We start from the raw sequence: 14782 nt of genomic DNA, 5'->3' as shown, positions 1-14782 counted from the left end.
AGTGAAAAGAAGAAAGGGCAGCATAGGCAGAAGAGTTTTCTAGAGTCCATCTCAAAAATAACCAGCAAAAGTAAATGTTGACTGAGTACTCCTGGATCACACCCGTAATCCTAGCTCCTCAGGAAGCTGAGATCCGAGGATCATGGTTTGAAGCCAGCCAGTACAGGAAAGACCATGAGAGTCATCTCCAATGACCCAATAAAAAGCCGGAAGCAGATTTGTGGCTCAAGGGTAGAGTTCAAGGCTAGAAATCTACCCTTGAGCAAGAAAGCTTAGGGACAGTTCTCAGGCCCTAAGTTAAAGCCTTATGACTAGTCCGCATACACGCAAAGGTAACAGACAGTGCCTAGGCCCTGAGGACAAGCCCTAAGTACCAGCACACAAAAAAAGATATATAAATAAAGGTAAATTAAAAAGCAGGGTTGGGGGCTGGGAATATGGCCTAGTGGTAAAGTGCTCGTCTCATATACATGAAGCCCTGGGTTCGATTCCTCAGCCCCACATATATAGAAAAAGCCAGAAGTGGCGCTATGGCTCAAGTGGCAGAGTGCTAGCCTTGAGCAAAAAGAAGCCAGGGACAGTGCTCAGGCCCTGTGTCCAAGGTCTAACACTGGCAAAAAAAAAATATTTAAAAAAAAGCAGGGTTGGAGGTGTGGCTCCAATGGTAGAATGCCAGCTAAGTAAACTGAGCATGTGTAAGGTCCTGAGCTCAAACCCAAACCCTGGTACTGGAAGAAAAATGAAAGAAATACATAGGCTAGCTAGGCATAGTACATACCTGTAATCCAAGTACTACTCTGTAGGTAGAGGCAGGAATCAAAGAATCAAGGCTACCTGGGCTACACAGAGTGACCCTGAGAAGGAAAGAAGAAACGAAGGAAAGAATGAAGAAAAGGAGGGAGGGAGGAAGGAAATACAAGTTCCCAAAGATATATGAAGTAATGTTAACCCTGATGTCATTTGTAATAATAATAGCTTGCGCCAGCATTTATTTCATGCCAGTAATTGTTCTAAAACCATGGGGTGTTAACTCAATGAATCCTTAAAATAAACCTCAGTAACAGTAGGCATTATGGGAATTTTCATTTTATGGCTGAGAAAACTAAGATAGAAAGAGATCACAGAACCAATTGACGGTTCAGGAATCCACACATTCAGCCTCCATACCATATTGTTTACACTATGATGATAGTGAACAGAGGATAACATTGTCAAAGGAGACTTTAATTTTATTAAATAAATAAAAGCTCATGTAAACAAAGAAGAGCAAGAATTTACAAATAAATCCGGTCTGTCAGTACAATGGACAACTGTCAGCTTTCACAAAGCTGTTGAGGATCTACATTCACTGTCACAAAAGAGAAAAAAAGAGCACTATAGAATTACGTATCTGTAATGCCATTTTAAAAGTTTCACAGTTATATGGGGCTGGGGATATAGCCTAGTGGCAAGAGTGCCTGCCTCGGATACATGAGGCCCTAGGTTCGATTCCCCAGCACCACATATACAGAAAACGGCCAGAAGCGGCGCTGTGGCTCAAGTGGCAGAGTGCTAGCCTTGAGCAAAAAAAAAGCCAGGGACAGTGCTCAGGCCCTGAGTCCAAGGCCCAGGACTGGCCAAAAAAAAAAAAAAAAAAAAAGTTACACAGTTATAAGCCATGCACTGATGGCTCACAAAGGTAAACCTAGCAACTCAGGAAGCTGAGATCTAAGGATTGTGGTTCAAAACCATTTCAGGCAGGAAAATGTATGAGACTCTTATCTCCAATTAACCTCCCAAAAAGCTGGAAGAAGAATTGGTGGAATGCTAGCCTCAAGCAAAAAACAAAAAACTTCAGGACAGTGTCCAGGCCCCGAGCTCAATTCCCAAGACTGACACAAAAAAACAAATTACACAATTGTGAGATGTTAGATATATATATATACATATATATATATATATATATATATATTTTTTTTTTTTTTTTGGCCAGTCCTGGGGCTTGGACTCAGGGCCTGAGCACTGTCCCTGGCTTCTTTTTGCTCAAGGCTAGCACTCTGCCACTTGAGCCACAGTGCCACTTCTGGCCATTTTCTGTATATGTGGTGCTGGGGAATCGAACCCAGGGCCTCATGTATATGAGGCAGGCACTCTTGCCACTAGGCCATATCCCCAGCCCCGATGTTAGATAGTTTTTTCTGTCCATCGGAAAAAAAGTTTGGAAAAAAAGATGTACACCCAACATTAACTATCCTTGTACAATTAATGTAGCCTAATAAAAAATGTTAAGCAAGAGTTTTCTGAAAACCACCATTATAGGTGTCTCTTCCCATCTTATTCCATTCTATATATTTGGGGAGTAAAATGATCCTGCATTCCTTTTAGAATCTCAGAGAAGCAATCAAGCTATGTTTCAAGGATCATAATCATTGCTGCTGCTGGCTGAGCACGTGACTGCTGACTATTTAATTTCAGACAGAAAGCCTAGCTGCCACTTCATGCAATCTCTTGCAGATAAGGCTCTGGGCAGAGGGCTGGCCTCTGCACAGAGGCTTCCTGTTTCTCAGGAGCCCAGACACACAGTTTCCATGATTGTGCTGCGGACATGGGCGTAAACATCTCTGGGCACTGGATCACAGAGGAGTTTGGCTGGATTTCCAGTTTGTGGCCTATGACACTTGTATTCATTATTGCTTCATTAAACACACTTGGCCTTGTCTCTTTCCCTAGTACTTCTTCCTTCTGGACCCACAGACTATATAGACACTCAGTAACTTCACCAATGAGGAGATTTTACAAAGGTGGTGGTTTTATGCTTTTCTAATCTACCTGTGTGCCTGTCTATATTGATTTAGTTCCATGTACAAGGCTCTTTGCTTTTCTGTGTTTCATCTGTAGTGAGGTACAGGCATCCTTTTGGGTCCTAATCAGCTTGCCTAGAAGCTGGTTAGAAATATAGAATCTTGGGCTGGGGATATAGCCTAGTGGCAAGAGTGCCTGCCTCGGATACACGAGGCCCTAGGTTCGATTCCCCAGCACCACATATACAGAAAACAGCCAGAAGCGGCGCTGTGGCTCAAGTGGCGGAGTGCTAGCCTTGAGCGGGAAGAAGCCAGGGACAGTGCTCAGGCCCGGAGTCCAAGGCCCAGGACTGGCCAAAAAAAGAAATATAGAATCTTAGTAGGGCTCCAGTGGCTCACTCCTGTAATCCTAGCTACTCAGGAAGCTGAGATCTGAGGATCATGGTTTGAAGCCGACTCAGGCAGAAAAGTCCCTGTGAGACTCTTATCTCCAATTAACCATTCAAAATCCAGAAGTGGCACTGTGGTTCAAGCGGTAGAGTGCTAGCCTTGAGCACAGAGGCTCGGGGACAGTGCCCAGGCTCTGAGTTGAAGCTCCACAACCAAAAAAGAAATGCAGAATCTTTGCTCCATATCTGAATTTTATCAAGAGCCCAAGGCAATTCCTTTGCACATTTGACTGAAAACAAAGAAAGGGAGGGAGGGAGGGAGGGAGGGAGGGAGGGAGGAAGGAAGGGAGGGAGGAAGGTAGGAAGGCACTATTTTTTCCTGTCTCTACTTTCAGGAGCCCAGAGGGTCTGTAAGGTCTCGCATCTGAACCCCCAGCATCTGCATCTTTTTTCTCCCTTCTGAGTTCAGACAAAGAAGGGCTCCCGAAGCTCCTGGGCTCCTTCACATAGTTCTGAGCAAGCACGGGGGAAGCCAGAGAGTAGATCTAACCCTATCTTGCTTTCTCCTCAGGCCTGGACCTGCTTGTCATCTGGCAGAACCCTGCATGGAAGGTGAAAGAAGCCCATCTTCCGAAGAGCTGGCCAGAGACTCCCCGTTTTCCTGGGCTCAGCACCCGAGCTCTAGCCTTGCTGACCCTGAGTGGTTTGGGGATGAGCACATCCAGGCCAAGAGGGCCAGGGTGGAGACCATCATCCAAGGCATGTGTGTGTCCCCCAACCCCCTGGTGCCGGGCAATGACCAAACCAGGAACAGTCCTTGTTGTCCAGAGAAAGCTCGAGAGAGGAAGAGGAAGCAGAGCCTCCCTATCCAGCAAGGCCCCGTGAGGCCAGGCTCTGCCCAGCACCAGGGTACAAGGATGGGGAATCCTCGAGTGAGAGAACAGCTTCACTTGCTGAAGCAACAGCTCCGATATCTGCAAGAGCACATCCTGCAGGCTGCCAAGCCCAGGGCCCCAGCTCAGGGCTTAGGAGGCACCTTGGGTGCACAGCAGGAGAATGGCTGCAGCTCTTGCCCTTGGGCAGCTGGCAGTGACCAGCACCAGGGTTCCAACAGGTACTTCTGTGGAGCAGAGACACACAAGGTAGCTGAAGATGGCCAGCAGTCTGAGGAGCCCAGGTATCTTCCTTCCGCAGCTCAGGCTTTGCTGGAGATCCTGAGGAAGGAAGTGATCAGGGTGGTAGCCCAGGCTGTGGACACAGTGTTCCAAAAGGTGCTCATGGATCTTCCAGAAAGCCGGACCCAGCAGAGCACCAGCATCCAGGGGCCGGCAGCAGAGAGAAGTGAGCAAATCCCTTCTGGAGGAGGCAACTATAAAGATCCACTTGCTCCAGCATCTTTGCCCAGAAGGGCCCAGCCACAAGCTGGGATCCCTTTAGAAAACTCCTCGCTGACTAAGTCTGTAGATTCCCCTAAATACCCTATTTCTCCAGGAAGGGCCCCCAAACCCTATCAGGGTTCCCCACCCAACTGTCCCTTCACTGTGCCTTCCTGCATCCAGGAAAATAAGGCGTATAACCAGCTACTAGGTTATGGGCGCAATGGCCATTGGAGCCATGGTCGTCCCCAGGACTCATCTTCCCAAAGTCTCCCTTCCCCAGAGTCTTCCCTGCATCCTTGGGTTTTGAACCAGCACCACCTCCCCCTGCCTTTCATGGCCCATCTGGAGAGCCGACCCTTTCCTCCCTCCGTGAAGATGGAGCAGAGTGGCCTGCAAGCTGTGACCGACACACTTCCTTTCTCTTCCATTCACATATCCTTTTTTGGTCATTGAAATTCTTGTGGTCACTGCCTAGAGAAACAGGGACACTAGAAGTGGAGGAGGAGGTGGGGACAAATATCTATACTGCACAGGGAACAATTTACCTTCTAATGGGTGGCTGATTATCTATTATCTATTTATAGTTTGATCCAACTCAGAGCCTCTCACTAGTAAGCACTCCAACACTTGAGTCACACCTCCAGTTATTTTACTTTTAAGTCTTGTGTTTTTACCAGGGCCAGACTTAAACTATGCTCCTTCTACCTGTACCTCCCGAGTAGCTGATAGCACAGGCATGCACCACCACATCCAGTCTTTCCATGGGCTTCTTAATGTTACTTTTGCACCTTTCCTTTCTTGTTTTTCACAACCTGTTGGTTACATGACAAAATGGAAACCACATGACAAGATTTCATGATCTAGGGAAAGTATATTTCTCTAAATCATGGATTCTTCCATGGCTGATTGGTTCATTTGGGTCAGAAAGGGTTTTGTTTGCTTTTATTTTTCTTTATGTACATTTTTTTTGGTACTGGTCCTGGGGCTTGAACGCAGGGCCTAGGCACTGTTCCTGATTTTTTGTGCTCAAGGATAGCACTCTACTTGAGCCACCACAGTTCCATTTCCAGCTTTTGGTATTTAATTGTAGATAAGAGTCTCATAGACTTAGAACCATGATCCTTAGATCTCAGCCACCTGAGTAGCTAGCATTACAGCTATAAGCCACCAGTGTTATGTAGGAATTCAATCAGTGAGATACAGAGAAGCCACATTTTCAGAGGTCAAATTGGTGGTCTTTATTAGAAAGCAGACGACTGCAAGCAGACTGTCATCTCAAAGAACCTGTAGTGCTGAATGTTGTTAGCATAAGGCTTATAAAGGCAAAAGCCACATCAAGGCAGATGTCACATGGTATGGTGATTAGCACAGCATGTTTATGGAAGTAAAACAAGCTAGTTATGGGTTAACTAAGGGGGGAAGTTAGGGTTCATTAGAAGTTAACTAGTGGGAGGGCTGGGAATGTGGCTTAGTGGTGGAGTGCTTGCCTAGCATGCATGAAGCCCTGGGTTTGATTCCTCAGTACCACATACACAGAAAATGCTGGAAGTGGTGCTGTGGATCAAGTGGTAGAGTGCTAGCCTTGAGCACATAGAGGCTTGGGGACAGTGTTCAAGCCCCTAGACAGACCAAAAGGAAAAGAAAAAAAAAAAGAGAAGTTAACTAGTGGGGACAACCAGCAGGAATAGAGACCAGAATCCAACGAGCTTAACAATCAGGGATAAAGTATAAGGATTTCCTGCAATCCATGCATAGCTGCAGTTCTCCGAATGACCTATCCATCCATAGTTCTCAGAACTGAGTGAAATGTCCCCATGACCTATTAAGGCATGGAGATGGTAGTGGGGACAAGATAGCATTGCTTAGGCCCAGCACCCATATTTTACTAGCACCTGACTTTGGTTTGCTTTTAAACTCAAATGAGCTTCCAGACCCCATGGGTGGAAGAGCCCTGTAATTTGACTGCTAGCTTAGAGAGGGTGAATGACTTCCTCTGAGGTGTGGCTGTCCCAACCTCATGGCTCTATAGATAAAAGGCTTGCATGGCCTAGATAATTCATGGGGGAATACATGATGGACTGGGAACTTCTGGGTGAAAAGAATAGTTTTTCCTTAGGGACTAGACCCAGAAAAAGCAGTTGGAAGGATTTAGAAGTCTTCCATTTAAGGATTAATTTCCAAGCTTCAGCTGCAGAGGCTGGACAATGGGGGCTAGAAACGGGGATGTGGAAACCACCACCCTGGGGAACAGTGTTTCTCAGAATAACCCTTGAAATATTATTTACTAGTTGATGAGTTAGAAGAAAATGTAGCATAGGTAAATACAGGTGTTTGGTTTTTCTTTTTTACTGTGAAACTTCTTGGAGCCCTTATGCTGAAGTATGATGGTAAGCTCTAAGAGGAGAATGGAGGCGATTTAAATTTGTGTGACCAAAAACCCCCTCTTTCTGGGGCTGGGGATATGGCCTAGTGGCAAGAGAGCTTGCCTCGTATACATGAGGCCCTGGGTTCGATTCCCCAGCACCACATATACAGAAAACGGCCAGAAGTGGTGCTGTGGCTCAAGTGGCAGAGTGCTAGCCTTGAGCAAAAAGGAAGCCAGGGACAGTGCTCATGCCCTGAGTCCAAGGCCCAGGACTGGCCAAAAAAAAAAAAAAAACAACCCTCTTCCAACCAGTATCTAACAGGACTGAAGGTCCTGAGAACATATTTGGAGCTTGCTTTTGTTTTATTGAGCTTTGCTCATGCTGCTGTTTCTCATGAGCGCAGCTTTCAGTTGTCTGGAGTCTGTTTGCATATGGGAACAATTCTGTCCTCTGCAGGGCCTCGGCGGGGAGGAATGGGGTGGAGTCCACTTACTGCAGCCAGACCTGGCCGTGCAGTCCTAAGTGCTTTGGGCGCCCCCTGCTGGTGTCCAGTGTTAGCAACACTCTAAAGCTCTGGCTTCCCTGGAAGGCAAGGAGCTAAGAACAGTAAAAATAATTCATTGAAGCAGAGGTGCTGGTGGCTCACTGTGGCTCACTGTAATCCTAGCTACTCTGGAGGCTGAGATCCGAGGATTGCAATTCAAACCCAGTCTGGGAAGTAAAGACCATGAGACTCTTATCTCCAGTAAACCACTAGGAAAAAGCCAGAAGTGGCACTGTGGTTCAAGTGGTAGATCACTAGCCTTGAGAAGCAGCAGCTCAGGGACAATGCCTAGGACCTAAGTTCAAGCCCCAGGACTGGCGAGGAGGTGGGAGGAGGGAGGAGGGAAGAGGGAGGAGGGAGGAGGGAGGAGGGAGGGAGGGAGGAGGAGGAGGAGGAGGAGGAGGAGGAGGAGGAGGAGGAAGAAGAAGAATTCATTGGCCATTGCAGCCTCTTCATGCAGCAGGAATATTCTAGGCGGTAGAGAGATACCAGCACAGATTGATTTTCAGTTATCTTCCTAAGTTTTTTTTTTTTTTTTTTGCCAGTCCTGGGCCTTGGACTCAGGGCCTGAGCACTGTCCCTGGCTTCTTCCCGCTCAAGGCTAGCACTCTGCCACTTGAGCCACAGCGCCGCTTCTGGCCGTTTTCTGTATATGTGGTGCTGGGGAATCGAACCTAGGGCCTCGTGTATCCGAGGCAGGCACTCTTGCCACTAGGCTATATCCCCAGCCCCATCCTAAGTTTTTAATAAGAGATTGCTGGTTAGACTTTGTTGAAGTCAAACAACAGGAACCTCAAGAACTCAGTCTTGCCAAATGAGGTGGCTTGTGCCTATAATCCTAGCTAATGAGGAGGCTGAGAGCTAAGGATTGCAGTTCAAAGCCAACCCAGGCAGAAAAGTCTATGAGACTCTTAGCTCCACTTAACTACCAGAAAACCAGAAGTGGTACTGTGGCTCAAAGTGGTAGAGTGCTAGCCTTGAGCAAAAAGAGCTTAGGGGCAGTGTCCAGGCCCTGAGTTCAAGCCCCATGACTGACAAAAACAAAACAAAGTTTAGTACCTGAACCAGTGCCGAGTGGCTCACACCTACAATGTTTGCTAATCTGGAGGCTGACATCTGAGAACCATAGTTCAAAGCCAGCTGGGGCAGGAACGTCTGTGAGACTCTTATCCCTAACTCTGGGCACAAATCTAGAAGTGGAGCTGTGGGCTCAAGTGGTAGTGTGCCAGCCTTGAATGAGAAAGCTAAGGGACAGTTCCAGGTCCTCAGTCCATATATATATGGATTAAAGCTGACCATCTACTCATTTCTTCAACCAGCACACATTTATTGATCACCTGTTATGTGCCCAGCACTGGGATAGGCACTTGGTACACAAAGATAAAAGGCTTGAAAAGGAGTCTTGGGAGCCCTACAGGGGAAAAAGGCCTAACTAGGCCAAGAAAGGTTCCACAGGGGATGGAACTTCTGACAGATGGAGTCTGACAGATCAAAGTTCTCCCAGGTAGATGGGGGTCGTGGGGCTCTGGGTGAGTGGTGGACACAGCCCAGAGTTTGAGCTTCCCCATCATGCAGGGGCACCGTGTGTGTCAGTACTTGGGCTGGCTAGATGCTTGCAAAGGCAATTTGAATGACAGCCAGCATGGAGACCATGTTTTACAGATGAGAGAGTGAGGCACAGGGGAGGTAAAACTTTCTTGGGGTTTCAAAATGGTTCGTCTAGGATACAGGCACCATCTTCCCCATCCCATCCTAAAAGGGTAGAAAGTGCATCATACATGCCATGTAATATGTAACCTCTCATATCAAGGGAGTTTTAAAATTCTGCTACTCAAACTGCAGCATGGCTTCTAGTTAGAAAAATGGAGCAAGCTCTCCATTCACCCAGAAAAAAATAAATAAATAAAACAGAGGGCTGGGAATATGGCCTAGTGGCAAGAGTGCTTGCCTAGCATGCATGGAGCCCTGGGTTCAATTCCTCAGCACCACATATATAGAAAAGGCCAGAAGAGGCGCTGTGGCTCAAGTGGCAGAGTGTTAGCAGTGAGCAAAAAGAAGCCAGGGACAGTGCTCAGGTCCTGAGTCCAAGCGCCAGGCAATAAATAAATAAAAATAAAAAATAAATAAAACAGAAACTATAAGGACAGGACAATCACCATTTGGATCATCTGGTAAATATTATTCAATAGTGTTTTTTGTTTGTTTGTTTTTATTGCCAGTCCTGGGGTGTGGACTCAGGGCCTGAGCACTGTCCCTGGCTTCTTTTTGCTCAAGGCTAGCACTCTAACTCTTGAGCCATACCACTACTTCCGGCTTTTTTCTATATATGTGGCGCTGAGGAATCGAACCCAGGGCTTCATGTATCTGAGGCGAGCAATTTACCACTAAGCCATATTCCCAGCCCTAATAGTGTTGTTGTTCTTTTCATTGGCTTGTCTGGGAGGGGATTTCACTTTATATCTCCATACATATTAACAATGTGCTCCCATCAATTTACCCTCTTTATTTATCACACTCTGCATTCTTCCCTCTAGGAAACAGTGTCCTAAACAGATTTCCTTGTTCAGTTTTCATAGTTGGAAATAGTCTAAACTTGTGTTCTACAGTGTTACTTTTCCTTAACAATGTGACAGATCCAGGAAGGCCTAAACCCTGGTCACTTGAAGAAGGCCAAACTAATGTTTTTCTACACGCGGTACCCCAGTTCCAACCTCCTGAAAGTTTATTTCCCTGATGTTCAGGTAAAGACTCCTTGAGTTTCTGCCTCTTACTAGTAAAACTCCAAAGGGTCCAGTGTGAGGCTGGTCCTCAGTTCTTCTAGCTCCCCTCATAGAGCTGATGGAACCTGTGCAATCGCCAGTGCTGAATCATGAATAATCATGAATCGCTTGGCATCAGGAAAACATGAAAGGTGAAGTAAGAGGAAAATCACTACTAAGTGGAATTGTTGGCCTAGTTTTCTATCCCCTAGGAACTTTATGGAAAAGAGTTGGTAAATATATAAAATATATAGTAAATATATAAAATCTAAGTAATAGGGCTGGGGATATGGCCTAGTGGCAAGAGTGCTTGCCTCGTATACATGAAGACCTGGGTTCAATTCCCCAGCACCACATATACAGAAAATGGCCCAGAAGTGGCACTGTGGCTCAAGTGGCAGAGTGCTATCCTTGAGCAAAAAGAAGCTAGGGACAGTGCTCAGGCCCTGAGTCCAAGGCCCAGGGCTGCCCCCCCCCCTCAAAAAATCTAAGTAATACATATTTTGGCTGTGTTCCACAACCAAAACTACATACAGATCAAGTGTGACAATCGGGAAAATCAAACTGATCATTAGAACCAAACCTTGCTTGCCTGTTCCCACGTGAAGTCTCTAGCCTGAGTTTTGGGTTAAGGACTGTTAATATTTTGGATCTATCATTTCAGTTTTTCAGGTCTTTTCTTCACATTCAGTTGTTTGTTTGATCCCTGCATCAAACTCCTAAGAGTTCCCATTTATTCTGTAACTTCAATTTGCCAATAAACTTCTCACTCACCATACTCTTATCCCTTCCCTTGGTCTTTAGTCCGGTGGAAGGCTCTGGGCCCACCATGGAGGTGACCTTGACCCTAGGTCCTCTCAAAGTTGTACTTAGACATCATGAAAAGATTCTCATGGGGGAGAACCTTCATAAATCTCACACACAAAAATTATTTTCTAATGGGTGTTAAGAGCTCACTCTAATTTTTTAGCTCATAGATACATATGTATATGTATATATACTTGGAAAACAGCTATGGGTTGTTATGTTATGGGTTGTTGCTATGGCCCATTAGTGTTGGTTGAAGCCATCCATAGGCACCCCACAAGGAACAGGGCACTGGTAGTTCTGATTCTGAGCTCCTCATGGTAAATGTCTGACGGGTGGACTCTTTGTTTTCACAGTTCAACCGCTGTATTACTTCTCAGATGATCAAGTGGTTCAGCAACTTTCGTGAGTTTTATTACATCCAAACGGAAAAATTTGCTCGGCAAGCAATTTCAGATGGTGTCACAAATACCAAAATGCTGGTGGTTCTCCGTGATTCAGAACTTTTCCGAGCTCTCAATATGCACTATAACAAGGGAAATGACTTAGAGGTATGACAAGGCACTGGGTTCCATGTGTGTTGGGGCTTTTTTTTTTTGCCAGTCCTAGGCTGTGAACTCAGGGCCTGAGCACTGTCCCTGGCTTCTTTTTGCTCAAGGCTAGCACTCTGCCACTTGAGCCACAGCGCCACTTCTGGCCATTTTCTGTATATGTGGTGCTGAGGAATCGAACCCAGGGCCTCATGTATACGAGGCAAGCACTCTTGCCACTAGGCCATATTCCCAGCCCAGTGTTGGGGCTTTTTGCCCCTCCCGGCTCGGACTCTTTCTTCTTTCTTTCCACCCTCCTTTCTCGCCCTCTCCCCTAATCACCCGACCTGCAGGTAAGTTAGAGTGGAACGGGGAGGTCAGCTCCGACCTGACGTGCACGGGATCAGCCGCAGATGTGTGCCCGCCTCCAACGTACACATGCAACGGGGCCAGCTTCTTAGAGCGAGCTGACTTTATTAAGAGAAGGACAAGGGGAGATGATTCCGAGGGAGGGGTTTGGCCAGGATGTCGATAGGCTGAAAGATATCACCTGACCCCCAAGGGCTAACGTCACTCGAGTGCACCGAACCAGGGCGGAGTTGGTAGGCACCGGGCTGGCTAGGAGGTTGGGGGCTGTTTGCCCAACCGGTTTCTCTGGATTCCAATCCAGAGGGGGTAGCAGGGCCGCATTCCCCAGGGCTGGGGGAGGTGCATCAAGCCCCTTCCATCAAGGGGAAAGATGGATCCCAACACATATGGTCTGAGATATATCTCCTCCCTGTAGTAAAAATACCCCCCTAGGCTGGTGGCTTAGTGGTAAAGTGCTTGCCTTGCATGATGAAGCCTTGGGTTCGATTCCTTAGTACCACATAAACAGAAAAAGCCAGAAGTGGTGCTGTGGCTCAAGAGGTAGAGTGCTAGCCTTGAGCAAAAGAAGCTCAGGGATAGGGCCCAGGCCCTGAATTCAAGCCCTATGACTGGCAAAAACAAAACAAAACAAAAAAATGTTTTTGTTCTTGGTGAGAATCAGTAGCCTGATGTTGTTCTCTGTACTACCCACAAAGATGACAATTTCAGCATTTTCTCTCAGCCAATAGGTAGATAAAAACAAATACAGTCATCCTTCCTGACACCTGCCAGGTGTTTTACTATTCTAGACTCTTTACTGTCATCAGGCTACAGAACTTGGAGGCTTCAATGCCTTGCTTTGCTTCAAGGCCAGAAGGCTGTGGACTTCAATGCTGGACTCAAGTACAGTACCTAGTCTTGACCTAGGTTTTCTTATTTTCACTTGGCTTTTAATCTTTATTCTCAAACAATTTTATTTATAAGCCATCCATGGCTACTCACCTTAAATTATAAAAACAGCAATGCTCAAAGCTTCTCAAGCCCCTTAGGATTTCTATGAAGACACCCTGGTAACACCTTAAAAGTGAAGTGTCAGTAAAGGGTAAACGTAGGTGACAAAGGTGTGAATTCCTATCAAGAGACATGTACAGCCTCTTGAGTGGCTGGCAGCTGTTAGGCTGGCTTCTTATTCTGCAGGAGCCAGTCATGTCTGGTCCAGTAGTCTAATCCTCCTTGCCTTTCCTCTTGACTGTGATCATGAGTAGTTTACAGACACCTCCAGGAATGTAAGAACTACTGGCTCTATTGGTAGAATTCCCAGCTAGTTTTGGAAACCTAAACCTCCTGTGGGGAGGAGAGTGGAGTCTAGTGTGGAATGATAGCCTTGACACATCTTTCCACGTGGGATGGCCACTTGGCAGGCAATGGTGGCAAGCTCCTGGCCAAGCTGCATCGGGAGGGCTATGGGGACATGATCACTTACTATGGTGCCTGGAACTGGGTGTCCAGGGACAGCCCCCCCTCCACTGGCATTGGAAATAGAAATGCAAGCCCTTGAGATCCTGCCCTAAAGGGTGGCAAGATGAGGTAGGACAGTGGAAGCTTGTGGATACTCCTTCCCTCAGCAGGTCTAAGCAAAAGACGTCGAAAACCTCTGATTTGTTTTCCTGTTTCCTACTTACTAAAACCCATTAGCTACTACAAAGAGAATGTTGGCAACAGACTTTTTCCTGGGGCCATCTCACTAGCACCATCACTTGAAGGTTTCTGTCTGGCAAGGGGGAAAGGGGACTGGAGAATCAGGAGCTGTAGGGGTGCTCTTAGCCCACTTTCCAGGGAGCAGGCAGCTTCCACCCGTGGGCTCCCTCGGGTGCCCGTGCTCCCAGCCTCATGTCTTCTCTTCCTTGGGGGTCTCTTTGGGGATGCAGGTCCCGGACTGCTTCTTGGAAGTCACCAGCTTGACGTTACAGGAGTTCTTCAGGGCTGTCACTGCAGGGAAAGACTCAGATCCTTCCTGGAAGAAACCCATTTACAAAATTATTTCCAAACTAGACAGTGACATCCCAGAGATATTTAAATCTCCCAGCTATCCCCAGGAACGGTTTCAAAATTAAGATCAAAGAAAACGCGTGGTCTTAAATGGCAGTTTAGCTGTAGAAGGAGCACAAGGACCTCCCCCCTCCCCCCCCCCCCCAGTAGGCACCATTGCCAGTGTGATCACAGAGTTCCTTTGCCAGAATCTTCAGGTATTTACCACTAACTACAGTATAGCAACTAAATCACCGGCATGTTGCTAGGACATCGAGTTTGGAATCAGAAGGCTTGACTCTCAACTCCACAGTTGCTGGGTGGGGCCAAGGTGGGACCTTCCTGGTGTCTCTCCAACTGTCAAGTGAGGTTGTAGAGATTGCAAAAATAAAATGTCCTAAAATCTTCTGTGACATGGGACACAAAAATGTCAGCCTCTCTCCTTTCTCCAGCCTTCAGATACTTAGTTTTTTACAAATGTCTATTTTCATTTCAGTTACCTATTTATTGAGAGCTATTTGTAGATTTTTTTTACATAAATTGCCTTTATGCTTTCACCCTGAAAAGCAGCTATTATCCTCATTTTTAAAATGGCCAAAGAGAAGGTTTTTTGTTTTAACTCTGAAACAACCCCTCAAAGGCTGAGGCCAGGGGCTGGGAATATGGCCTAGTGGCAAGAGTGCTTGACTCATATACATAAAGACATGGGTTCAATTCCCCAGCACCACATATATAAATAAATATATATATATATACATATATATATATGTGTGTATATATATATATATATAAAACAGCCAGAAGTGGCGCTGTGGCTCAAGTGGCAGAGTGCTAGGCCTTGAGTAGAGATGC

General features: G+C 46.4%; 1 protein-coding gene and 1 long non-coding RNA gene across 2 annotated transcripts; one reads left to right on the top strand and one right to left on the bottom strand.

Annotated features, from left to right (window-relative positions):
• The first annotated feature begins 2584 nt into the window (after positions 1 to 2584).
• Prox2 (prospero homeobox 2) lies at positions 2585 to 14541 on the top strand. Its single transcript, XM_048362006.1, is given in 6 exon segments — positions 2585 to 2590; positions 3639 to 3752; positions 3754 to 4980; positions 10092 to 10199; positions 11381 to 11575; positions 13831 to 14541. Coding segments are annotated over 6 exon segments (1836 nt in total). The 3' UTR covers positions 14017 to 14541.
• On the bottom strand, positions 6906 to 7607 carry LOC125362882. The gene is made up of 2 exons (XR_007213143.1): positions 7212 to 7607; positions 6906 to 6989 (listed from the first exon to the last, which is right to left on the bottom strand). It is a non-coding gene; the product is annotated as an uncharacterized LOC125362882 (long non-coding RNA).
• Positions 14542 to 14782: the final 241 nt, after the last annotated feature.

The sequence above is a fragment of the Perognathus longimembris genome, chromosome 14 (genome assembly GCF_023159225.1).
Source record: "Perognathus longimembris pacificus isolate PPM17 chromosome 14, ASM2315922v1, whole genome shotgun sequence".
Classification (NCBI taxonomy): domain Eukaryota; kingdom Metazoa; phylum Chordata; class Mammalia; order Rodentia; family Heteromyidae; genus Perognathus; species Perognathus longimembris.
The sequence above is the reverse complement of the archived record's forward strand: the minus strand, read 5'-3'. Positions and strand labels throughout refer to the sequence as shown.